The sequence below is a fragment of the Mirounga leonina genome, unplaced genomic scaffold (genome assembly GCF_011800145.1).
Source record: "Mirounga leonina isolate KUSES-001 unplaced genomic scaffold, KU_Mleo_1.0 Mir_197, whole genome shotgun sequence".
Taxonomy (NCBI): domain Eukaryota; kingdom Metazoa; phylum Chordata; class Mammalia; order Carnivora; family Phocidae; genus Mirounga; species Mirounga leonina.
The window spans coordinates 15,625,050-15,651,305 of record NW_023270494.1 but is presented as its reverse complement, the minus strand read 5'-3'; the positions used below and the strand labels follow the sequence as shown (position 1 = coordinate 15,651,305).

The 26,256-nt window shown below is 39.8% G+C and overlaps 1 protein-coding gene across 2 annotated transcripts in view; it reads left to right on the top strand.

Annotated features, from left to right (window-relative positions):
• The window catches only part of TLK2 (tousled like kinase 2), a 73,092-nt gene that overhangs the window by 21,783 nt on the left and 25,053 nt on the right, over nucleotides 1–26,256 (top strand). For both annotated transcript variants that reach the window (XM_035026335.1, XM_035026334.1), the window contains 8 exons: nucleotides 3,303–3,398; nucleotides 4,827–4,919; nucleotides 12,687–12,797; nucleotides 13,760–13,896; nucleotides 19,882–20,034; nucleotides 22,946–23,012; nucleotides 24,475–24,572; nucleotides 26,131–26,212. In XM_035026335.1, the coding sequence (XP_034882226.1) occupies nucleotides 3,303–3,398; nucleotides 4,827–4,919; nucleotides 12,687–12,797; nucleotides 13,760–13,896; nucleotides 19,882–20,034; nucleotides 22,946–23,012; nucleotides 24,475–24,572; nucleotides 26,131–26,212 (837 nt within the window). The remainder of the gene's footprint in view (nucleotides 1–3,302; nucleotides 3,399–4,826; nucleotides 4,920–12,686; nucleotides 12,798–13,759; nucleotides 13,897–19,881; nucleotides 20,035–22,945; nucleotides 23,013–24,474; nucleotides 24,573–26,130; nucleotides 26,213–26,256) is intronic.

Below are 26,256 nucleotides of genomic sequence, written 5' to 3'. Positions count from 1 at the left end.
AAATTTAAAATTTTAAAATATTTCTGATCCATGGCTCTGTCTTGTTTCTTAGTGCTATTATGATTTCATTTTAAAAATATCTTTGCAGGGGCGCCTGCGTAGCTCAGTCGTTAAGCGTCTGCCTTCGGCTCAGGTCATAATCCCAGAGTCCTGGGATTATGAGTTGGATCATCAAGAGTTGGATGCTTGACGGACTGAGCCACCCAGGTGCCCCAGTCATGTGCTTATTGGCTCTTATTATAATTATAGTTCTAACAGTCATATTTGTTTAGAAATACACTTTAAAAGAAGAGGATTTGTAAGAGCAATCTAATGATAACTGAAGGAGATAATGCTCCTATACTTCAGTATAACACTTGAGGTTCATAATTATGATCCTTATTAACTATTAAGAGAGAAAGAAAAAAGCCTGGGGCGCCTGGGTGGCTCACTTGGTGAAGCGTCTGCCTTCGGCTCAGGTCATGATCCCAGGGTCCTGGGATCGAGCCCCACATCGGGCTCACTGTTCTGTGGGAAGCCTGCTTCTCCCTCTCCCACTCCCCCTGCTTGTGTTCCCTCTCTCACTGTGTCTCTCTCTGTCAAATAAAGAAATAAAATCTTAAAAACAAAAAAAAAAAGCTTTGCTGCATCATAGAAAGAGTAAAGAACATTTTCAGTTATTTGGACTTCGCTGCAGCCGGCTCTAATCACAGCTCTAGCACTTACAGGCTGTGCATGTTGCTCGACCTCTTTGAGACTGATTTCACATTTTTTACTTCTTTGACACCCACATCAGTCTTCTCCCTTCCCCTTGTGTTCACCTATACATTCTCTCCTAGGAATGATCTGATCATCTGCTCTCCTTGACTGCTTATTTCCTTCAAATCTTAACCCTGATACCACTTTCCCGAGGAATTCATCCCTGACTCTAGATTACCCTGTTGTATACTTTTATAGCACTTATCTCAGTTGGAATTTTGTGTTTATTATATGATTATTTAACAGTTTCTTTCAATAAATATTTACTGAGTGCTTAATAAATCTTTTCCGGGGGGTGCCTGTGTGGCTCAGTTTGTTAAGCGACTGCCTTCGGCTCAGGTCATGATCCTGGAGTCCCTGGATCGAGTCCTGCATCGGGCTCCCTGCTCGGCAGGGAGTCTGCTTCTCCCTCTGACCCTAACCCTTCTCATGTGCTCTCTCTCATTCTCTCTCAAATAAATAAATAAAATCTTAAAAAAAAAAAAATCTTTTCTGGGATTGTAAGCTTTATTAAGGCAGAATAAAGACTGGGCCTGTGGGTTTTATGTCTGTTTTACTTGGTCATTGTGTCCCTAACACCCAACATAGTGCTCAGACATAGGGAGTGAGCAGTTGTTGAATGAATAAATACAGATGGAGATAATACTGCCTACCCTACTTACAGGGCTGTTGTGAGCCTTCAGAATGATTATGTGTATGAAGTGCTTATTAGCTTGCTTGTGGCCTGGTTGGGACAGTATCCCTAATTGTTAATGGGAGCTAGTCAGTCTGCTGTGGCTCGTGAGAGTGGTTCTTGTGGATACAGGTAGCCCTTAATTCATGCTCTCCCATTTACTAGCTCTCTGACCCTGCAGAGGTGCTTAATATCTCTGATTTGCATTTTCTTTATAAATGGAAATAATAATAACTATTTTATAGGGTTTTGTAAGGATTGGCCTGTGACCATCACAGTCAAGCAGTTAGCAGACAGTACTCAGTAGGTAGTGGGCATAGCATTGGTCCAATGTTAATGAATAAGAGAAATAGGGCACCTGGATGGCTCAGTTGGTTAAGCGACTGCCTTCGGTTCAGGTCGTGGTCCCGGAGTCCTGGGATCAAGTCCCACATCGGGCTCCCAGCTCAGCGGGGAGCCTGCTTCTCCCTCTGACCCTCTACCCCTCGTGCTCTTTCTCACTCTCTCTCTCTCTCAAATAAATAAATAAAATCTTTTTTAAAAAATAAGAGAAATAGTGGGCGCCTGGGTGGCTCAGTTGGTTAAGCGACTGCCTTCGGCTCAGGTCATGATCCTGGAGTCCCAGGATCGAGTCCCGCATCGGGCTCCCTGCTCAGTGGGGAGTCTGCTTCTCCCTCTGACCCTCCCCCCTCTTATGTACTCCCTCTCTCTCATTCTCTCTCTCTCAAATAAAAATAAATAAAATCTTAAAAAAAAAGAGAGAAATAGTTAAGGAATATATAGAAAGTATCAAAATTCACATATGTGGAAACACTACATTCTCTGATAGATGGTAACAGTAGATGTATTGCTATTAGCCCATAATCCTCAGAATATCCAGTATTTCCTAATTATGTCTGTGATGGGTTGTATCATGTTAAGTTTAGTCTTGTTTTTAAGAGGACTTTGGGGGTGATACGCCTGGGTGGAACAGTCAGTTAAGTGTCTGACATCGGCTCAGGTCATGATCTTGGGGTCCTGGGATCAAGCCCCACATCTGGTTCTGCATTCAGCAGGGAGTCTGCTTGTCCCTCTCCCTCTGCCTCTGCCCCATGCACCCCCCCCCATCATTCTCTCTCTCTCAAATGAATAAAATCTTAAAAAAGTAAAACAACTTTTGGGAGTATGATTATATATTCCTAAATAGTTGAATTCTTTTGAGACTTAAGCCTTCTAAATTTTAAGATGCCTTAGAATGCCCTATCACTTGTGTATAAAAGTTATGATCATCCAAGTGACAGTGTTGGAAATCATCCTGGATTTTTGGACGACTGTGTGTTCATGGATAATGTGTGTGGATTTAGAAGATTATTCTGAATAGTAGTTCACAGTTCTTTCTGCCCAGAGTTCCAGGCATCCCCCGGGCATTGGATGCTTCACCAGCCTTTTCTGACAAAGGCATGTTGCCATATAAGTGAAAAGGACATGTTATTACAGGAATAACTTTTAATTTTCTCTAATTTACATATTTAAAAATTCGTTTGGGCGCATTTGATACTTAAGACTATTTACAGGGACATGATCCATGCTATCATGTTAAACCTTGCTTCTCATTTAAATTGTTTTACTTTCATCTTGGCTATATGGCCCTGACTTCTGACTTTCATCAGAAGGAGTTTGTTTTGTATAATTGTTTGCATTCATACAAGTGTTTGTGGAGGGGGATGCTTGGCTGGCTCAGTTGGTGGAACATGTGACTCTTGATCCCAGGTTTGTGAGTTCGAGCCCCACATTGGGTATAGAGATTACTTTAAAAAAAAATAAAAAATCTAAAAAACAAAACGAAACAGCAAATGTCTATGGAGAAAGATGCAAAACTTTCTAGTGATTGGTTGATGTACCTTTATTACAGGCTCAGCAAAACAGTCCCTCCTCTACGGGATCTGGCAACACAGAGCATTCTGGCAGCTCCCAAAAACAGATCTCCATCCAGCACAGACAGACCCAGGTAGGTTGGTGACCAATATACAGAGGAAAAGATGTGCTTAGGAATAAATGCTAACCACATATAAAATCTGTGAGTCCTCTCTTTGTCTTTCCTTTATTTCTCCGACTTTACCTCATTATTTGTGTGTATTTTACTCAGAACTTGTATTTTGCGTATTAAAGTCTTTTGGAAGGTGCTTTAACTTTTTGAGGTGTTTCTTTACCATTCTGGTGTGTTGCAGAGAAATGCTTATACTGTAGCATGGTACTGAAAAAGCACTTACTTTGGAGACCTCTAGGGCTGGGTTCAGATCCTGCCTCTACAACTTACACTATCTTTTTGGGCCTCAGTTCTTGAATACAAATCATCTGTAAAATGTGGTTGATTCTAGTTCTCTCAGACAATGTATGCAAAATGCTTATTAGGGCAAGCCTTTTAATACACTTCAGTGAATGTTAATTCCCTACTTTATGAAAGTAGTTAATTTATTCCTTGTACCTGCTTATTTGACAAGACCTAACTAGACTCCTTTAACATGTGGCACACGAACATAATTTCCTCTGTAAAGTTTTCAGAAACTCTTTTTAATTTAGGGAATGTTGTGAACATTCAAAGTTAGTATCTGAAAAGGATAGTGGATACATCCTCCATTCTGTAGTGTTGAGCTAGCCAAATAGTACACTGTGTTTTCTTTCTTTTTTTTTTTTTTTTAAAGATTTTATTTATTTATTTTGAGAGAGAGACACACAGCGAGAGAGGGAACACAAGCAGGGGGAGTGGGAGAGGGAGAAGCAGGCTCCCCGCAGAGCAGGGAGCCCGATGCGGGGCTCGATCCCGGGACCCTGGGATCATGACCTGAGCCGAAGGAAGACGCTTAACCAACTGAGCCACCCGGGCGCCCTACACTGTGTTTTCTTGAAGCCTCTTGGCAGTGTGTTACCTTCAAGACAAGATGCTTGGCAATTTAAGAGAATTTCTTAAATCTTAAGAGCTATACAGTTGTCAGGAGTAGATTTTAATTTTATTTGAATGAGCAGTTTTTGGACAGTTGAACCAGACTTTTGATTCAGAAAACTTCATTTCTCCCCTTCTGATTGTTCTTTGTTTCCACTAGGTGGCATGTTAGTTCTTTAGAGATTTGGTTCCTCTCTCCTCTGAACTCCTTTTCTATTCACAGTTAGTTTCATTTCTAGAGTAGTATGTTTCTGTATTGCTCAATGCACAATCATTTGAGAATTCATATATTTGATACCAGAGTTAACATTGAAGTGCAGGTGTAGCAAAATATAAGGCTTAAAGAATGGGTTGAGAAAAGCAGATTTAATTTCTTTAGCCATGTGATTCCAGGCTGTGTTAGCAAGTGCTTTTTTCCCCCAGAAAAGTAATGAGAAAAGTATGATGACATGTAGTATTTTGAGACTAATCTTAATTTGTTTTCTCTTTGTATAGTCTGACCTCACAATAGAAAAAATATCTGCACTAGAAAACAGTAAGAATTCTGACTTAGAAAAGAAGGAGGGAAGAATAGATGATTTGTTAAGAGTAAGTATTAAAATGTGGTAAGAGATTTTATAACAAGCACTGATTGATACTATGTATATTTGGATTATGCACATATCATAATTACTGTCAACCAAATAACAAATATTAATAAACATTTGGATATTTTCCTTTAATCTGAGGGAATCTGAGTAGGAACTAGGATCAAACCTATATTCTAAGCTTTATCTTTAAATTGGAGATCTTATGTTGTAGGATTTTAATATTTAAATATATACTAGAGAAATAGATACATGGAGTATGTGTTTCATCTGGAACTGTGAGAAACAACATAAAATACTGTTTCTATTCCAGAGAAGTTTTTGTAATATTCTTGAATTTTTAAAACTATTTCATAGGTACTTTTCAGCCCGGCTGCTTTTGCATTTTGTGTCTTTTTTTTTTTAAGATTTTATTTATTTATTTGACAGAGAGAGACAACAGTGAGAGAGAAAACACAAGCAGGGGGAGTGGGAGAGGAAGAAGCAGGCTTCCCGCTGAGCAGGGAGCCCGATGCGGGGCTTGATTCCAGGACCCTGGGATCATGACTTGAGCTGAAGGCAGCCGCTTAACGACTGAGCCACCCAGGCACCCTAGCATTTTGTGTCTTTTATATCAGTATTCGTCTAAAGGTTTTTGTGCTTACAAGAGAAACTTCAAAAATACCTAATCTGGAATTTAAAAGATACTTTTAGGAAATACACCATGATATTTTAAAAAGATATTTTTCATATGCAATTTAGCATATTGACTGACCCCTTCTTTAAAAAACTTTGTCGGGGCGCCTGGGTGGCTCAGTCATTAAGCGTCTTCCTTCGGCTCAGGTCATGATCCCAGGGTCCTGGGATCGAGCCCCGCATCGGGCTCCCTGCTCAGCGGGAAGCCTGCTTCTCCCTCTCCCACTCCCCCTGCTTGTGTTCCGTCTCTCGCTGTGTCTCTCTGTGTAAAATAAATAAAATCTTTAAAAAAAAATAAAAAATAAAAAACTTTTTTTTATTATAAAAGCAGTATATGCTCTTTATAAATTTAGAGAATACTGAAAAATATGACACCCATAATTCCATTAACCAAGTAAAACATTTGGTACATTTCCTTCAGTAATTTTGAGCCATTTGTAGTGTGTGTATATATACACATATATAAATGCATATATAAATAAGTCTTACTGATGTATAAATAAAATTGATTAATAATTTTATCTTCTCCAGTGATTTAGAAGGTATAGGTTTGATCATCATTTGTACTAATGCAGTAGTTTTCCAGCTGGCTCCATGGGGCCTTGAAGGTTCTGTTGGAGGAACCTCCAGGGCTCCCATGACACAGATGGGTGGGGATCTGCAGTTTTTCTTTATTATTGGGTAAGATGGTTTGAAGAAAGGGTTTTGTTTATTAACAATAATAGTAGTGTTTATTAATAAAGATAATAAAAGTTACTGTGATTATCTCCCTCTAGAAGATTTTACCTCTAGTCCGTAATTATCAAAATCAAAATCAAAACGTAGTGTATTTGACTCCCTCCTGTATAAAACCTGGAATTGAGCACATATCTAAACCATAAGCCAGTTCCATCCACGTCGTTGCAAATGGCAAGATCTCATTCCTTTTGATGGCTGCATAATATTCCATTGTGTATATAGACCACATCTTCTTTATCCATTCATCTGTCGATGGACATCTTGGCTCTTTCCACAGTTTGGCTATTGTGGACATTGCTGCTATAAACATAGGGGTGCACGTACCCCTTCGGATCCCTACTTTTGTGTCTTTGGGGTAAATAGTGCAATTGCTGGATCATATGGTAGCTCTATTTTCAACTTTTTGAGGAACCTCCATACAGTTTTCCAGAGTGGCTGCACCAGCTTGCATTCCCACCAGCAGTGTAGGAGGGTTCCCCTTTCTCCGCATCCCCGCCAACATCTGTCGTTTCCTGACTTGTTAATTTTAGCCATTCTGACTGGTGTGAGGTGGTATCTCATTGAGGTTTTGATTTGGATTTCCCTGATGCTAAGCGATATTGAGGACTTTTTCATGTGTCTGTTGGCCATTTGGATGTCTTGTTTGGAAAAATGTCTGTTCATGTCTTCTGCCCATTTCTTGATTGGATTCTTTGTTCTTTGGGTGTTGAGTTTGATGAGTTCTTTATAGATTTTGGATACTAGACCTTTATCTGATATGTCATTTGCAAATATCTTCTCACATTCTGTCGGTTGTCTTTTGGTTTTGTTGACTGTTTCCTTTGCTTTGCAAAAGCTTTTTATCTTGATGAAGTCCCAATAGTTCATTTTTGCCCTTGCTTCCCTTGCCTTTGGTGATGTTTCTAGGAAGAGGTTGCTTCGGCTGAGGTTGAAGAGGTTGCTGCCTGTGTTCTCCTTTAGGATTTTGATGGACTCCTGTCTCACATTGAGGTCTTTCAACCATTTGGAGTCTCTTTTTGTGTGTGGTGTAAGGAAATGGTCCAGTTTCATTCTTCTGCATGTGGCTATCCAATTTTCCCAACACCATTTGTTGAAGAGACTGTCTTTGTTCCATTGGACATTCTTTCCTGCTTTGTCGAAGATTAGTTGACCATAGAGTTGAGGGTCCATTTCTGGGCTCTCTACTCTGTTCCACTGACCTATGTGTCTGTTTTTGTGCCAGTACCATGCTGTCTTGATGATGACAGCTTTGTAATAGAGCTTGAAGTCCGGAATTGTGATGCTGCCGGCTTTGCTTTTCTTTTTCAACATTCCTTTGGCTATTCGGGGTCTTTTCTGGTTCCGTACAAATTTTAGGATTATTTATTCCATTTCTTTGAAAAAAGTGGATGGTATTTTGATGGGGATTGCATTGAATATGTAGATTGCTCTAGGTAGCATTGACATCTTCACAATATTTGTTCTTCCAATCCATGAGCATGGAACGTTTTTCCATTTCTTTGTGTCTTCCTCAATTTCTTTCATGAGTATTTTATAGTTTTCTGAGTACAGATCCTTTGTCTCTTTGGTTAGATTTATTCCTAGGTATCTTATGGTTTTGGGTGCAATTGTAAATGGGATCGACTCCTTAATTTCTCTTTCTTCCGTCTTGTTGTTGGTGTATAGGAATGCCACTGACTTCTGTGCATTGATTTTATATCCTGCCACTTTACTGAATTCCTGTATGAGTTCTAGCAGTTTTGGGGTGGAGTCTTTTGGGTTTTCCACATAAAGTATCATATCATCTGCAAAGAGTGAGAGTTTGACTTCTTCTTTGCCAATTTGGATGCCTTTGATTTCTTTTTGTTGTCTGATTGCTGTGGCTAGAACTTCCAATACTATGTTGAATAGCAGTGGTGATAGTGGACATCCCTGCCGCGTTCCTGACCTTAGGGGGAAAGCTCTCAGTTTTTCCCCATTGAGAATGATATTCGCTGTAGGTTTTTCATAGATGGCTTTTATGATATTGAGGTATGTACCCTCGATCCCTATACTCTGAAGAGTTTTGATCAAGAAAGGATGCGTACTTTGTCAAAAGCTTTTTCTGCATCTGTTGAGAGGATCATATGATTCTTGTTCTTTCTTTTGTTAATGTGGCAGTATATTTTTTAAATCATAGTTTTTGTCTTCTTACTTTTAGTTGACTGACATACATTTTAAGTAATTAGTTTTGAAGAAGGATATATCAGTGTTAAGTTTTTTGTTTCCTTGTAGATCTGAGAATTCTCTCTCTTGCCTTCCCATATAAAAGGTATTTTGTGAACAAAACCCAGACTCAGAACAATAAAGTAAATTCCGTACTCTCCCCCCCCCAAAAAAAGGTATTTTGTGTCATAACCTGTTAGCCTTCTCCTCTCACCGCCTTATTGTAAGACACACATACATACATGTGTGTGCACCTTTTACTTTTTTTTTTTTTTTTAGCATTTACTATTTCTGAGAAGACCGTGACCAAAGGAACAAACACTGTAATCTGTTTTCTGTGTTGATTATAGGTACTCTCTCCCCTTATTTTTGTATTTCAAAAAATTTTGCCAGGGTACATCTGTACATGCGTCTCTAAATTTTTATTCTGGAAATGTGTGGTTGTGCTTAATTTTTGCCTCTTTCTGTCTTACGTTGGCCTCTTCCTTGGTTTCTAGCTTGAACCCCTGATCTCTTCCCCTTATTTCTATCACTTCAAGTCTTATTTAATAAGATTGACCTTCTTTTCTCTATCTCATTAAAAATTAATTTATCTTATATTTTCTGCTGTTTACTGTATATTTTGTCAGTTTTGATTCTGTTATTTACGTTTTTAGTTTACTTTTTCCCCTTATCTAATTCACTTAAGATTCTTAGTCCACCCTGTACATTCTTTATGGTTTTTGGCTCTGATTTCATAGACACCATGTCTTTTTGTGTTTTATGGAATATGACAAGCTGTATTCTAAAATGTTCTTTTGATTCTTTAGGGAGATCATTTTCATCATTCTCAAGCTAATGTTCTTTTCCTTACTCAGAAATATTTTTACTTAGGTCTGTGTTTTGGTTGTTTCCTTTGCTCCAGCTTTCAGCGAGGAGAGGCATATTTAGACTCAGTACCTACCTTCCGTCTTCCCTCGTTAGCAGATGTGTTTGCTTGAGGTTGCTCTTATGCCTGTTTTTGTTCATATGGGTGCTGCTTGAATTGCCAGGGTTTTAATTAGGTAGACTGGGGCTTTAAAAAGCTCCTAGCCCAATTTCAGGACTGACAGGGTTTTGTCCAGAGAAGCTCTGCTGGACTGAAAAATGATCATGGGCTCATCTCTTTTCTTCAGCCGACTTTTAAGATTGAGAAGATGGAGTATATGAAAAACTTGAATCCTGACTTAGTATTCTTTTTGCATTTTAAAAAAATGACTGCTTTCATTTTCTAGGAAACAGTATGTTCCCTTTACTCACCATTACCCACCTTTTACTCCCTTGTTTTCTGAAGGTTGTAGTCTTTTCTTTGGCTGTAGAACAATACCAAAGAAATGGAGGTGTCAAAAAGGAAGACACCGAAAGTGGCTGCCACATTTTCCAAGTTGATTAGAATTTGTGTTTCTGGGGCGCCTGGGTGGCTCAGTTGGTTAAGCGACTGCCTTCGGCTCAGGTCATGATCCTGGAGTCCCGGGATCGAGTCCCACATCTGGCTCCCTGCTCGGCAGGGAGCCTGCTTCTCCCTCTGACCCTCCCCCCTCTCATGTGCTCTCTCTCTCACTCTCTCAAATAAATGAATAAATAAAATCTTTTTTTTTTTTTTTAAAGAATTTGTGTTTCTGATCTGGAGGGGCAGGGAATGAGCTCTCCTTACGTCTCCCTTCAGGCAGGCATATTTGGTTCGTTGGGTTTTTCCATTTTGGTGCGATGTTGGATAAGGCTGCATCAGGAGGCTATAGGCAGGTGCTGTTTTAAACCTGAATACAAAGTTGTTCGTGCTAGAAAACCACAAAAATTTAGAGTTGTTAAAATTTTATTGTATTTTGGTACATCTGGGTGGCTCAGTCAGTTAAGTGTCTGCCTTCGGCTCAGGTCTTGATCTCAGGGTTCTGGGATTGGGTCCCGCATTGGGCGCTCTACTCAGCGGGGAGTCTGCTTCTCCCCCTCACTTTCCCTCTGTGCTCTCCCTCTCCCTCCCTCTCTCTCTCTCTCTCTCTCTCTCTGTCAAATTTATTTTATTGTATTTTATTTTGTTACTTCTTTATTGAAGTCTTTAAGAGAGAGAGAGCTTGTGCAGGAGTATGTGTGCACACAAGCAGAGGTGGGGGGAGCGGGGTGGGTAGAGGGAAAGGGAGGGAGAGAGGGAATCTTTTTTTTTTTTTTAAAGATTTTATTTGACAGAGAGAGAGACAGCGAGAGAGGGAACACAAGCAGGGGGAGTGGGAGAGTGAGAAGCAGGCTTCCTGCAGAGTAGGGAGCCCGACGTGGGGCTCGATCCCAGGACCCTGGGATCATGACCTGAGCTGAAGGCAGACGCTTAACGACTGAGCCACCCAGGCGCCCCGAGAGAGGGAATCTTAAGCAGGCTCCATGCCCAGTGCGGAGCCTGACACGGGACTTAATCTCACAACTCTGAGATCATGACCTGAGCTGAAATCAGGAGTCAGACCCTCAACCGACTGAGCCAACCAGTTGCCCCTTAAAATTTAATTTTTTTTTTAAAGTAAGCTCTGCACCCAACGTGGGGCTTGAATTCACGTCCCCGAGATCAAGAGTTGTCGCATGCTCTACCGACTGAGCCAGCCAGGCTCCCCTGGAGTTCTTAAAAGTTTAAATAAACTGCCAGAGTTTGATTCCATACATTTGATTATAGATTTTAAGGGAATCCTCACCTTCCAAAAGGAGATTGAATTTTATGTAAACATTACGTAGTCTTTGTCTTACAGATTCTTTTTTTTTTTTTTTTAAGATTTTATTTTTAAGTGATCTCTACACCCAACATGGGGCTTGAACTCACAACCCTGAGATCAGGCATCGCAGGCTCTACCAAACTGAGCCAGCCAGGGACCCTGTAGATTCTTTATTATGAATTAGTCACATTTACCCAAATGTACTTACACTTTGCCTTTGATAGAGTGGTCCATAGAACTCTGTAAGAACTGATAGAAATTATACATATGAGTAGAAATTGGAGCTGGAAGCTGTTGTACATGGGCCACTTTAAAAATGAAGCTGTGAAGTCTCAGAAATTGCGTGTGCTGTAATATCTTCCATTTGTGCTTTTTAGTGTTTCAGAAACACTTCTATCATTTGATTGGGAAATGCCAGATCTTTTTTCACAACTCAAGCACATTATTATAAAGTAGCATTTATTTCCTGAAAGAGTAGAGATCTTTTGTTAATACAAGAATAAGTTTAGGGCGCCTGGGTGGCTCAGTTGGTTAAGCGACTGCCTTCGGCTCAGGATATGATCCTGGAGTCCTCGGATCGAGTCCCGCATCGGCCTCCCGGCTCGGCAGGGAGCCTGCTTCTCCCTCTGACCCTATCCCCTCTCATGCTGTTTCTCTCTCTCTCTCTCTCTCTCTCAAATAAATAAATAAATAAAATCTTAAAAAAAAAAAAAAAGAATAAGTTTAAAAATTGCAAGTTAAAATTGACCTTGGGTTAGTGGTTCTTCCCTTCTCTGTTATTGTAGGAGGTTTGACTTTTTCAAAGTATTTAGCCCATTCTGCTGACCACAGCTAAATTAACTGTGTATTTACATTCTGGCATTCTTGAGAACCAGGACCTCGTATTCATCTTGTTTGTTAGTTCTGTCTTATGCGGGCATGGGTGTGCCTGGCTTCTCTGGTAAGAAACATTTATGTAAATTCATGTCTCTCTTTCTTTGGAAACAAGAATAGAAAAAGAACAATTGAACATAAGAACATTATGTGGTTTTTTTAAAATTCTGTAATTTTTTTATGTTTAATTATCCTTTGTAAGTATTTTGTGAGTGCTATAAAGTGCTTAATCACCTTTTGAATGTATTTTAAACATCTCATTAATTGTAGGTTTTTTTATTTTGCGACGGTTTAGGTATATGTGATGTACTAGATTTACCTGTAACTGCCTTTTGAGAGGAGTAAAATATGATCAGTAGAAAAACATGCCCACTTGTAGAAACAATTCATCTTTATTAAATAGATAAGTTTATGAAGAGAGACTAAAGGAATGAAGTATTTGTTTTTTAAATCTGGTTACTCTTAGCTCTTTGAACCTTAATTTTGCTTTTGATTGAGCAATAAGAAATTATGTTTGGACTCCCTAAAAGCTGCTGATGTATTAATCTGTCTTCCTTGGAGCTAATTTAAAAAATGTTTTCCCCTTGAAGGCCAACTGTGATTTGAGGCGGCAGATTGATGAGCAGCAAAAGATGCTAGAAAAGTACAAAGAACGATTAAATCGATGTGTGACAATGAGCAAGAAACTCCTTATAGAAAAGGTGAGTGTTGGGGTGGCCTGAGCCCTGCATCCCCGGATGCTCAGGGTGTGGCATTGCTGTAGCTCCTCACTCCTTACCTGAGATGAAAACATTTTAAAGTAGGGCTTTTTAGGAGAAGACTCCTTATGATTTGACAGTTAGAATTCTTTCTTAATGGATACTGGCCCAAGCATCCAGAGTGATAATTTGGGGCATTGTTTTTGGTTGTGCCTTGCTTGGAATGGAATGTTGATTGGACGGGGACAGCTTGGCCTAGTTGAATTTATTTGCAGTGTCGCTCTCCTCCATTCGTACATTCATCCCATCATTTGAAGTGCATATCCTGTTACTATTGCAAACCTTTAGTAATAGTTACTCTTGCATTTTAGAGATGGTAATTAGAGTAACTTACATATATAATAATGTGATAATTTGTGCCTTAAAGAAGTTAAGTTGACATACACTTGTATGCAACTGCTTTAATTGGCTGTTGTTTCCTTTATTAGAGTAATTGATTAGCTGTGACTTGACTTTAATAGTTATTAGTAACTATTTCTTGAAAAATTTTATTATATCCCTAGTACTTATTTATAGTCTATTGAAAGATATCAGTACTGCTAATGAAATAAATTATTACAAACTAGAGGTTTCTAACAGATTGGTGATTGCTTCTGCTGAAGTCTTTGGAATGCTGTTAAAAAGACAGGGAGCACTGACAAAAGGGAAGTAGGTTATTTTATTGATGTCAAAGATACTGAGGAGAATGTTGTTTTAGCTTTTAATTCATTAATTTTATAGAAAGGAAACCACTTTTTTCCATTAATACAGAGAATTTATTTAAAGTTTTAGGGTACTTCCTGAAGACCATGTAGAGTCAGCCAGTTACTAAACTTTGATCAGTATAGTGCGGAAAGTAAACACCATGCTATATCTGAGTTCTCATCAGAGAATAAAGTTCTTTTCTATTTGTCCTTTCCCCTAAGTCAAAACAAGAGAAGATGGCGTGTAGAGATAAGAGCATGCAAGACCGCTTGAGATTGGGCCACTTTACCACCGTTCGACATGGGGCTTCTTTTACTGAACAATGGACAGATGGTTATGCTTTCCAGAACCTTATCAAGTAAGTGAACTGCAGTGATTAAATTGCAGTTGAAAAGTTGCTTTAAGGGGCGCCTGGGTGGCTTAGTCGGTTAAGCGACTGCCTTTAGCTCAGGTCATGATCCCACGGTCCTGGGATCAAGTCCCACATCAGGCTCCTTGCTCCACGGGGAGCCTGCTTCTCCCTCTCCCACTCCCCCTGCTTGTGTTCCCTCTCTCGCTATGTCTCTCTCTGTCAAATAAATAAATAAAATCTTTAAAAAAAAAAAAAAAGTTGCTTTAAGTTTTCTGTAATTATAGTAATTAAAAATTCTAGCCATGGTAGTCCTCTTTTCATTCAGCTTTAGTCCCTACATGTGTAAAGAAACGTAGGGAATGAGGTGAAGTCCTAGAAAAAATGACAAAAGTAATCAGAGAAATAGTAAATGTTCTACATTAAAGTTTAAAAGAATCAGAATTTGGGGCACCTGGGTGGCTCAGTCGGTGAAAGGTCTGTCTTCGGCTCAAGTCATGACCCTGGAGTCCTGGGATCGAGCCCCGCATCAGGCTCCCTGCTCAGCGGGGAGTCTGCTTCCCTCCCTCCCTCTGTCCTTCCCTCCCTCCCTCCATCTCTCTCAAATAAATCAATAAATTAAATCTTAAAAAAAAAAAAGAATCAATTGCTGAAGTTAAGGAAGAGAAATCGAGGACTTGACTTATCTTTTTAATTATGTAATGATTTTTCACGAGGAGTCAGTAAGCATGTTGATTCTGGGTCCATAGAAAAATGAAATGGGCAAGGACCTAAGGAAGAACGTCCTGAGTTAGGTATAAAACAAAATAAAACCCTAGAAGAACCTTACAGGATATGCCCCTGAGGCCCTTTAAGGAGACGGTGTCCAGTCATTAGAGAGTGGCTCCCTTAAAGGCAGGGGCTCAGGCTGGGGGCCAGCCACAGTGTGTATCTGTCAGCAACTTGGAATCTTAAGCACTCTTTCACTTTATCATAACTTTGGTTTGAAACATTCAAGTATTTACTTCAAGGAGGAAATTAACATTTATAATCCTAAAATTCCAACTATGTAAATAGCTAAGATTAGCTCTGGACTTAAAAAATATATGTATCTTTAGGTTATAGTATCTTTTGGTATATCTTAATTCTTTGTCTTTATTTGTTAGATTATTTTCATCTGAGCCTGGGGGGAAGGGCATTGTGTTTTTAACTGTGGGCTCTCAGACATTTGATCTATAGGTCACCGTGAGTTGGAGGGTTCCATAGACTGCTTTTCCTTTTTTCCTTCCTGAAGTAACTTACTGAGCAGTAATTGGAGAGTGTGGGACTCCTTTAATAGTAATGAAACATAAAGAAACAGCAAATTGATAACTGAAATAAAGTACAGATACTGATCTTATTAATAATACTAACTCTGGATTGCACATTAGCAGTCACTTTTATATGTGATACATTACCCTCCATTTGGCTTAGGTATGTCTTTGCCTCACACATGTACTTTGAGTATGTGTAATTTGGTGTGATAAGAGGTTAGCTATTGGGCGCCTGGGTGGCTCAGTTGGTTAAGCGACTGCCTTCGGCTCAGGTCATGATCCTGGAGTCCCTGGATCGAGTCCCACATCGGGCTCCCTGCTCAGCAGGGAGTCTGCTTCTGACCCTCCTCCCTCTCATGCTCTCTGTCTCTCATTCTCTCTCTCTCGCAAATAAATAAAAAATTAAAAAAAAAAAAAAAGAGGTTAGCTATTGAGTCAAAGATACATTACCCAGGAAGAAAAACAAAGTCTTTTGAGGGCGCCTGGGTGGCTCAGTTGGTTAAGCGATTGCCTTCGGCTCAGGTCATGATCCTGGAGTCCCTGGATCGAGTCCCGCATCGGGCTCCCTGCTCAGCAGGGTCTGCTTCTCCCTCTGCCCCTCCCCCCTCTCATTCTCTCGCTCTCAAATAAATAAATAAAATCTTTTAAAAAAAAAAAAAAAAACAAAGTCTTTTGAGTTAGGGCAGGTGCCAGAGGCTCAGAACAACATCCACTCCAAGTGCTAAGCATAGGTGGCTGGGGAGAGCAGAAATGCACCAGGCAGTGGAAATGGCTGTACGCCAAGGCATGACACCCTGACCAGGGCCTGCAAATTGCCCCGAAAGTGGAACACCAGTTTCATTAGAATGGGACCGGAAGCTATATCCCCAATACTGGCCAAAGCCACCTAGTGCTCAGACTGAGTCCTAGATGTGATGGTGACTCCTGACAGTGGTTACTCTTTAGATGGCTGTCTCTAAAATGTCTAAAGACTTTGACTGAAAATAATAGTGTGTTTGTATAGAGATACAAAATGTAATTAATTTTCTTTTTGAGAAGTGCTCACAGTTTTAGCTGATAGCAGTATTTTATCTTTTTACTCTGTAAACAGCCGCCCTGAGGCCCAGAAGGTTCTGGAAATCTTTCAGAGTACAAAATGGTGACTTTGTGTAGAGCCATCAGAGCAGTTAGGACTGTCTAAATTAGATCCTTAACTAGGGATTGTTCCTCCTAGGTGGATAGCATTTTTTCATGGTTTTAGGTCATATAAATGACAGAATATCCATCTCTTTTCTTGGGCAACTGTTTCTGGCTGTTGTCTACTAACTACAGGTATTTTATTTTCTAGTTTCACTTTAATAAATTAATTCCCTTTCAGTTTTAATGCAGAAATTGAGATTCTTCATTTGTAAAGGCTATATTTGATATCCTCATAAATGATTATTCTCTGTATATAAGAAACTCCATGATACATAATTTGGTTAAAATGATGTCTAAAAATATGTGCATTTGTTTTTTAATACCTCTGTCACTGGTTATGTATAGTATGGTTGGAGTCTGGAATACAGTTTTACCGTTGAAGGTGCCTGTATTCATTTCCTAGGGCTACTGTAACAAAATGCCATAAATTAGGTGGTTTGAAACAACGTAAGTTTATTCTCTCACAGTCCGGGCCAGAAATCCCAACCCAAGGTGTTAACAGACCATACTTCCTCTGAAGCCTCTAGGGAGGATCATTCTTTGGCATTCTGTGGCTTGAGGCAGCATAGCTTCAATCTCTGCCTCCCATCTTCACACGGTGTTCCCCCGTGTGTCTCTGTGTCTTCTCTCCCTTTGTAAGGGCACCAGTCATATTGAATTAAGGGCCTACCCTACTCCAGTATGACCTCATTGTAACTAATGACATCTTCAATGACCCTATCTCCAAAGGTTATAATCTGAAGTCCTGGGGGTTGGAACTTCAACATTTTTTTTTTTTTTTAAAGATTTTATTTATTTATTTGACATAGAGATAGTACAAGTAGGCAGAGAGGCAGGCAGAGGGAGAGGGAGAAGCAGACTCCCCGCTGAGGAGGGAGCCCGACATGGGGCTCGATCCCAGGACCCTGGGATCATGACCGGAGCCGAAGGCAGCCACTTAACCGACTGAGCCACCCAGGCGCCCCGGAACTTCAACATATCTTTTTAGGTGACCTACTTCAGCCTGTAATGGGGCCTAAGGCTGATTGTCTTTTGTTTTCTTTTAGAGGTAATGGCTTTTTAAATAGGGTTATTTAGATTGGAGTGAGACGGATTTATCAGATCATCAATACCTCTGTAAAAGATAGTGGAAGTACTCTCTTTCTATGGGTGATAAATGGCAATCATTCTCTAAAATTGATGCAGTGCAAGGATTTAAGGATCAACTCTAAAAGGCACTGTCATATATGTTGGAGGTACAAGGCTTGATAAGACATGGTTCTTTTCTAAGAGAAGTTACCGTTTACTGATGTAATTCCCGACTTTACTCCCAAAATAAACCTAAATGAAGTATCACTGATGGAACTATCTTTAGATGATTTTTATTTGCAAGTATAAATAGCTAAATCATTTCAAGAATATCAAGAATTAATGTAGGAATCGTTTTTATATATAATCGTGATCTCTGGTGCATCCTTTTTTATGTTCAAGCAAGTGTTCTCATTCTCAGAATATGCAGTTTAAGATTTCCCCACGTTTTTAGCATCATTTTTCCCTGTCTTTATGCTTTATATATATGATGGTTGTGGGGCCCCTTTCTTGGTGGGTCTCTGCAGATCAAATTTTTGGATTCTTACTAGAAACAATAGTAAATTAGTTTTATTTTATGCTTAATAAAGGTGATTGCTAAAAATCTCAATTTTCCAAAGCAACTGATCTTCAAAAACAAAACACTATAGCACTCCGCTAGCCCGCTAGCCTCTGTGGGTACCAACATATAGCTTAAACTATATGTTGTATGGTTATCTCCAGAGAGCTCACTGTGCTTTGCACTCACATGGTCCATGAAAGGATAGAAAAGGAGCCAAAGATATTTTACCAGTTTTTTTATTGGGAAACTCCTCTTGAGAGACAGTTCTGAGACATTGTTTTCCTTGAAGCATTCACTGAGTCAGAGAGAGGATTGTGATTTTACCTAAGGATTCTAGTCTCAATCCAGAATTCTTTCAAGCCATATACATGTATTTTGGTGGGGAGGCATATCTTTAATGATAGTTAAGAGGTTTTTTTCAGACAAAAACTCTTTTGAGTTATGATTCCATTCTGCTGTTAAATTGACATTAGTGACCAGCTCATCCTGATCCCAGTGTGATTGTATTATCAGATGAATGGTTTTTTATTTACAATGCTTTGATTAGGTTAATCTTGCTCACAGTATTGTCCTTACAGATATGGGAGCATAAACTGTGGGCATCTACCTTGGAATTTTTTTGGTTGCCATTCTTCCAAGAAAAATACACTGAGTGTAGGGAAGGTCAAGAGACTGACTACTGCAGTGTTCGTTCAGGGAAGAGGGTTGAATAGATCTCATTTGAAAACAGGTTAACAACTTAGATTCCATTATTCCGGGGCGCCTGGGTGGCTCAATCGTTGGGTGTCTGCCTTCGGCTCGGGTCATGATCCCGGGGTCCTGGGATCGGGCCCCGCATTGGGCTCCCTGCTTGGCAGGTAGCCTGCTTCTCCCTCTCCCACTCCCCCTGCTTGTGTTCCTGCTCTTGCTATCTCTCTCTCTCTCTCAAATAAATAAAATCTTAAAAAAAAAACAAACTTAGATTCCATTATTCTGCAGAAATGAAGATGGGATCAATAAAGGAGGTGGGAGAAGCATGGTAGAGAGAGAAGGAGAAGGGAGCTAGCATTTGATTCTCAACTAGGGTAGGTGATTTAAAGATTTTAGTCTTTTAAATGGTTAATCCTAAATCTTGGTATATTTTTAATATGCCAGCTCTCCAAACCTTAATATCTGTTAGGCATACATGAGAGAAAGTGGTTTTCTTAGATTGATATTTTTACTGACTCCTAATTTGCAAATGGGTTTATTGTAGAAGGTTCAGACTTCTTATTAGGAAATCCTCTAATGGTGATGGTGTTAGATATCTGAAGAATCTTTATATATGTTTTTTGTGAATTCATTTTATGTCCCATTCCCTAAGGAGTTTTTACGAGTTGCAAGGCCTCATTGTGCTTTTTCTGAACGTACTTGTTTTTGAGAACCTTAGTTTAGGGGTGCCTGGGTGGCTCAGTTGGTTAAGGGTCCTGGGATCGAGTCCCGCATCAGTCTTCTTACTCACTGGGGAGCCTACTTCTCCTTCTCCCTCTGCAGCTCCCCCTGCTGGTGCTCTCTTGCTCTCTCTCTCTCTGACAAATAAATCTTTAAAAGAAAGTAAGAGAGAGAGGAACAAATTCTTCCTTGAGTCAGAAAATAAGGTCACAGTGAAAATTGGATATTGTTCCTGCCTACTTTCCTGTTCTGAGAATAATCATAACTACTGTCTTAAAGCACAGACTCATTCCAAAAAAAATCTTTCTGTCGTCGGTTATTTGACTCTTCCAACCTGAAGTTAAAATCAAATCTTTACTTGATTTAAAGGGGCTTATTTTTTTGAAGTTTATCAAAATCTGTGGGTACCAAGATATTTGTGTGTATTCTGCAGCTGTCTTACAATTTTTTTGACCTTCTATGCAACATCTTTTATATCTCCAGGCAGCAGGAAAGGATAAATTCACAGAGGGAAGAGATAGAAAGACAACGGAAAATGTTAGCGAAGCGGAAACCTCCTGCCATGGGACAAGCCCCTCCAGCAACCAATGAGCAGAAACAGAGGAAAAGCAAGACCAACGGAGCTGAAAATGAAACGTATGTTCTTTATTCACGTGAACTGTGAGGTACCACACTCTCCCCCAAAATACTGATATCCTGTTAAGTGCCACTGGACAAAATGATAAATTATGGGGATTTCTAGAGCATTAGCTTTCTTTTTAGTTACATTAATGGATTTACTCACAACTTATATATAAAAACCATGTAAAATTAATTCATTTTCTTAGTCCTGATGTTATTTAGGTATTTTCGAATGAGTGGGAGAAATAATGTCACTTAACTTGACATCATGGTCTTTGGCCACTCTTGTAACAAATGTAATGTCATCATGGTAGTCAAATGACATAGTTGCTTATGTGTGGTACCATCTTGTGGGAATTACCTATATATTACTATATATTACTTAAAATACGTCTTTTGCCTTTATGTTTTCATATCAGGTCTCAAAAACATATTAACCCATAATCCACCTCAAGTATAATGGTATTTGTACTATATCATTAAAAGCCCATGACATCCCATTCCAGTGAGAAGGATGGCTTAACTTAATGCCAGTACTCACTCCATACATACCTGATGTGTTGGGGAGCCTTTTCCTTGACATTCACTTAATAAATCTGTGTTAAATGCTTGTTATACACTTGGCCCTGTTCTGGAGACTGGGGATACAGAGCTAAAGGATACAGCCCCAGCCTTAGGAGCTCACAGTTTATTTAGGGGAAATGAACAGATGAATAAACTAATAATTACATTGAGTGTAGTGATAAAAATACACACAGTGAATAAGCTTGGGAAACATCTTCATTCTTATAAATAAATATTTTAAAACTAGATTCTATATTTGAAATATTTCCTTTCAGAAAGTCCAAGTAGGAGCCCAGATTTGAGAGTTTCTGGGCACATGCTGTACACATTAATCTGATCATTGTCTTCTCTTTTGCTATCACTCCCATATTTATTTTGTGAAGGGACTCTTCCTCCAGTATTACTTGAAAATTATCAAATGCTAGTGCTTAAGACCATTGGCTTAGGAGTAGTAGAAGGCATAGGCTGTTTCCTAGCCATGGAACAGTAATTAGAATTCAGTCCAGGCCAGTAGTGTGTCAGGAAGCAGTTGCCATCTGGAGTCCTGTGTCAAATCCAAGCTGGAAGGCTTTCAGTCCAGTTTTTAATTAGAGTATCTGTAACTTGGCTCATTTCCTTTGGCCAGAAGCCAAAAACATTGCTCTGGAGCCTTAGAGTGAGTCACATTATCATTCCTGGTATTGAACCTATTTTAGGCAGGGAGAGTCCCTAGCTATGATTTTTCATTTCTCCCTTTTTTACTGGTGTGATATGGATTAATGGATGTAAGTATGTCTGCCACTGTGAAGAGACAGGTGTAACAGCCCTAGTGGATACATTTCTTTTTGTTACTGTTTTTATTTTATTTTAGTCAGACCTCAGAGACTGTTTTGTAGCCCTACCTGGTTGATAGGATAGCCGTTTCTCCTGCTATTTAGAATATATCTAAATAATGACATCTGAAACTTAGAAGTATATGTGTGTACTTCTAGAGTATGAAGAGAGTGAAGTTGGAGGAGTAAGCTGTCACTTTTTTTTTTTTTTAAAGATTTTATTTATTTATTTGAGGGAGAGAATGAGAGACAGAGAGCATGAGAGGGAAGAGGGTCAGAGGGAGAAGCAGACTCCCTGCCAAACAGGGAGCCCGATGCAGGACTCGATCCCAGGACTCCAGGATCATGACCCGAGCCAAAGGCAGTCGCTCAACCAACTGAGCCACCCAGGCACCCCAAGCTGTCACTTCTTAAAGGCTCATTCTTTTTTTTTTTTTTTAAAGATTTTATTTATTTATTTGAGAGAGAGAGAATGAGAGAGAGCACATGAGAGGGGGGAGGGTCAGAGGGAGAAGCAGGCTCCCTGCCGAGCAGGGAGCCCGATGCGGGACTCGATCCAGGGACTCCAGGATCATGACCTGAGCTGAAGGCAGTCGCTTAACCAACTGAGCCACCCAGGCGCCCTCTTTTTTTTTTTTTTTAAGATTTTATTTATTAATCTGAGAGAGAGAATGGGAGAGAGCATGAGAGGGGAGAAGGTCAGAGGGAGAAGCAGACTCCCCAGTGACCTGGGAGCCCAGTGTGGGACTTGATCCTGGGACTCCAGAATCATGACCCGAGCCGAAGGCAGTTGCTTAACCAACTGAGCCATCTAGGCACCCTTAAAGGCTCATTCTTACGATGTAAGGGTTCGATTGGGGTAGGTGGAACACAGAATAAGTGATCAGCCATCAAGTCAGCTCTTTGAGAATTGTGTTTAAATACCTTTTTACAATTTATGGATTATTTCACATTCTCATTTAATAGGCACAGCAGCTTTGTTAGATGGGGATCATTGCTTGCTGCATTTTTAAGAAACTAAGACTTAAGTTAAAGTTAATTGTCCAAGGTCCCATGGCCAGTGGCCTGAGTTGCACTTTGAACCCTAGACCTCAGACTCCAAATCCTGGACTCTTCCACTATGTCATTCTTCTCCTTGTTATTATAGTAGCAGAGTCTAATAAGAGTTATCAGAAATAATCAAATCCATTGGCTTACTATTTTCCCTTCAAAAAAGAAAACAAACCTAGGCATGTAACTTTTGGCTACCTCTCCCAGTGGATTTTCATCTGAGATTGTATGGACAAAACTCATTTCATAAATAACATAAAAATATAGCTCATTTATTTTCTCATTTTTTACAAATTAGTCTTCTGGCTTTGCAGTCCTTTCTTCATGTCATATCTGATAAATCAAAGAAGTTTTCTCTTGTCAAAGGATTGCAAGATAATCTGTCTTAGTTATTTAACAGAGAGACTGAATATACTGTACAACATGCTTTGGCATTTGTCTTTTAATAGACACACTACGATTTCAAATAATTTACTGGGATTTCTACCATTATCTTCCAGGTTAACATTAGCAGAATACCATGAACAAGAAGAAATTTTCAAACTTAGATTAGGTCATCTTAAAAAGGTAAGTGTAATGAGAAAAATATGTCTGGAGAAATTAGTTTACATGTGGTATTGGAGCAGATGTCATGGTTTGACATACCTGCAGAAATCTTGAGTAGTTGTGCTCACTATCACATCTTGTATTTAATTTTTTTTGAGATTTTATTTGTTTGTTTCAGAGAGAGTGCATGCACAAGCAGGGGGGAGGAGCTGAAAGAGAATCTCAGGGAGACTCCCTGCTGAGCATAGAGCCCGACTCAGGGCTCAATCTCAGGATCCTGAGATCATGACCTGAGCCGAACTCAAGAGGCAGAGGCTCAACTGGCTAAGCCACCCAGGCACCCCGCCCCTTTTGTGTTTCTAATGATGAAATGTCTTTCAATTTTTGAGTCAACTCCAGCCACCCAGTGGGAGCACTTTTTCAACCAATGATATACCAATAGATAATTCTGTATATGTCATAAAACTTCATAAGTAGTTATCCTTATAGTAAAAATTAAATACAATATGAGTAGGTGGTTCAGATTTGATATGAAAACTCTTAGGATATTTTATTTTATTTACTTATTTTTTTAAAAGGTTTTATTTATTTGAGAGAGTGCATGTGCGCATGCACACGCGCGCGCGCGAGAGAGAGAGGGAGAGAGAGCGCAAGCAGGGGGAGCGGGAGAAGGAGAAGCAGACTCCCCGCTGAGCAGGGAGCCTGACACGGGACTCAATCCCAGGACCCTGGGATCATGACCTGAGCCGAAGGCAGACACTTAACCAACTGAGGCACCCAGGCACCCAAAAACCCTTAGGATATTTTAAATCACATAGTAGCTCTTATCTCTTGCCTAAACTGGCTAAGAAGAGAAGGTCTTGTACAAGCCATATTGTAACACGAAGGCACCCACATAAAAATTGTTGACAGTGTTCACAGAGGCATCTTGGATGTAGATGCTCATCTCCTAAATTTAACAGCCCATACATTTTTGGTAGATGCCACTTACGGTGATGATGGTCAATAAGCATTTAATAAACTGCTCTTGGTGTGTGTTTGTTTTTCCCACTGGGTTCTCAGATCTTGTTAAATCAGTGGAACTTAAGGCACCAAGCATGATCCATACTTACAGAGGAGAACCAGATAGAGAATCTGATTTTTGTTTAAAGAAAAATGTGTGTGCCTATATGTAAAAACAGAGAACATTTCTGGAAATTTACACAAGACACTTAAAAGCAGTTACTTATGGGGAATGGGCATAATAGAGAGGAGGACTTGGGAGCAGAGGGCTTTTTTCTTACTTGTGTTCTCCTTTGTATGGTTTGAATTTTTTTATTATTTGCTGTGGGCTTGTTTTTTATGATTATCTTAAAAACTTTTTCAATTCGAAAGAAACATTTTCCTTTAGTTTTTCAAAAGAGAAATGTCTGCTGTTTTTGAAATGAGATTCTGAAAAGGTGGTGTCCTGTGTTCTGAGCTATTTCTTTCCTTTTCACTTTAGGAAGAAGCAGAGATCCAGGCAGAGCTGGAAAGGCTAGAAAGGGTTAGAAATCTACATATCAGGGAACTAAAAAGGATACATAATGAAGATAATTCACAGTAAGCAACTTGGGGGTATGTTGGGTTGGAGATTGCCGAACACTTTCTGACATGAATGGTCAAGAATGATGTTTCTGCGTATTATAAATTGGGTAAATGATTCCACAGTGTATTTAGCTCTGTTGCAAGGTTATAATACAGGTTTGTGAAAACAACTATGATGTGCTTTAGTTTAAATATATGTAAATATATTAGATTTATATGTTAATATCTATACATGTATTACAGCACTTTGACATAGTAGGGGTCACTAAAACAATATAGCTTTGCAGTTGTACGTAGTTGGGATACACTGTATAGTCAGATTCCTGCAGAGCCTTGCTAAATGGAAGCATGGGTGACAGTGTGGTGTCGTGGAATGATACCGGGTTGAGATGGCACTGGTTTTGCAATGACCTTTAAGGGCCATTTGGGTGTTGAGATTTTAAACAAGACTCTCTTAAGTTCAGTGCATTAATTGTAGATGAATGCCCACCTTTGTTTATAAGTCATTTAAAGGATTGCAACTGAAAAGTAGATTAAAGTGGGAAGTAGCTTCAGTCCAGAATCTGTTCCTTCCCTTCTCTTGTTTTTCTGACTCTGGACCATCAGTTTTGGGGACATAGCTGTAGCTTGTGTATTTTTGTTTGGCCAGTGTGAGCATGGGCTTTCCTTTCTGTGAAGTGTCAGGCACCACAGTTCCCATGACTGAGCTCTCCGTGTGTGTCCGGCACAGTGCCTCATGCCTCGTGCCCTGATGCTGTCAGCTCATCTTCGCAGGAGCCCAGTGACACTCAAGTCAGCCTGACCAGGGACCCATACCTGTGCGACTGAACAGCTCCAGAGCTGACCGCCCCACGGTCATGTCGCCTCTCTCTGCAGGCATGTCGGTGTCTCCAAATGAAAATAATTTCAGGATTAATAGTGGGGCTATTTAAGATCCAGAATTAGGTAGAAATATTTATGAAGTTACTTTTGTCAGCATCTCTCCTATCTTTGTCTTATTGTTAGAAAACAACACGGTGGAGTCCTCTGTGGGGAAAACAGTTATATCATGAAACTGTCTTAAAGAGAGAACATGAATGCACATAGAACATGTGACTTCCTTAATAGATCCATTTTTAAGGCCCTGGGAAATATCTTGGAACTTTATTATATTAGTTTGGGAATGGTGGGAATACTTTGGAGGAAATGGGTAGCACAGTTTGAAAATCCCTTATCTGGTGGAGTCTGTACCCCCCTCACCTTAGAGCAGGTGGATAGTATTGGGAGTTGCACAGCTACCTTTCAGAAGGGGAGGAAGGTCAACAAAGGTTACAGGTCCAGTTGTGGCTACGCTGAGGCTGGCACCTATGGCTTACGGTTCTCCACGGCCAGTGCTGTTCACTGTCATTAGGCGGTCTCCTTGAACCGTAGAGCTTACTTCATGTTCACAACTAGCCGTGTTGGTGTTGCTACCAAACTAGCAGCAGCAGCTATAATCATGTGTATAGCATGTGAGGTGTCCTGGGAATTTTGCCAGCATGGAAGATCGTGTAGTCCTTAAACTCAGGATGTTCTGTATTTGCTGTTTCCACAGATTTAAAGATCATCCAACGCTAAATGACAGATATTTGTTGTTACATCTTTTGGGTAGAGGAGGTTTCAGTGAAGTTTACAAGGTAAGTGTAAGAAACTGGGTACAAAGACTAAGCATTGAATTCTT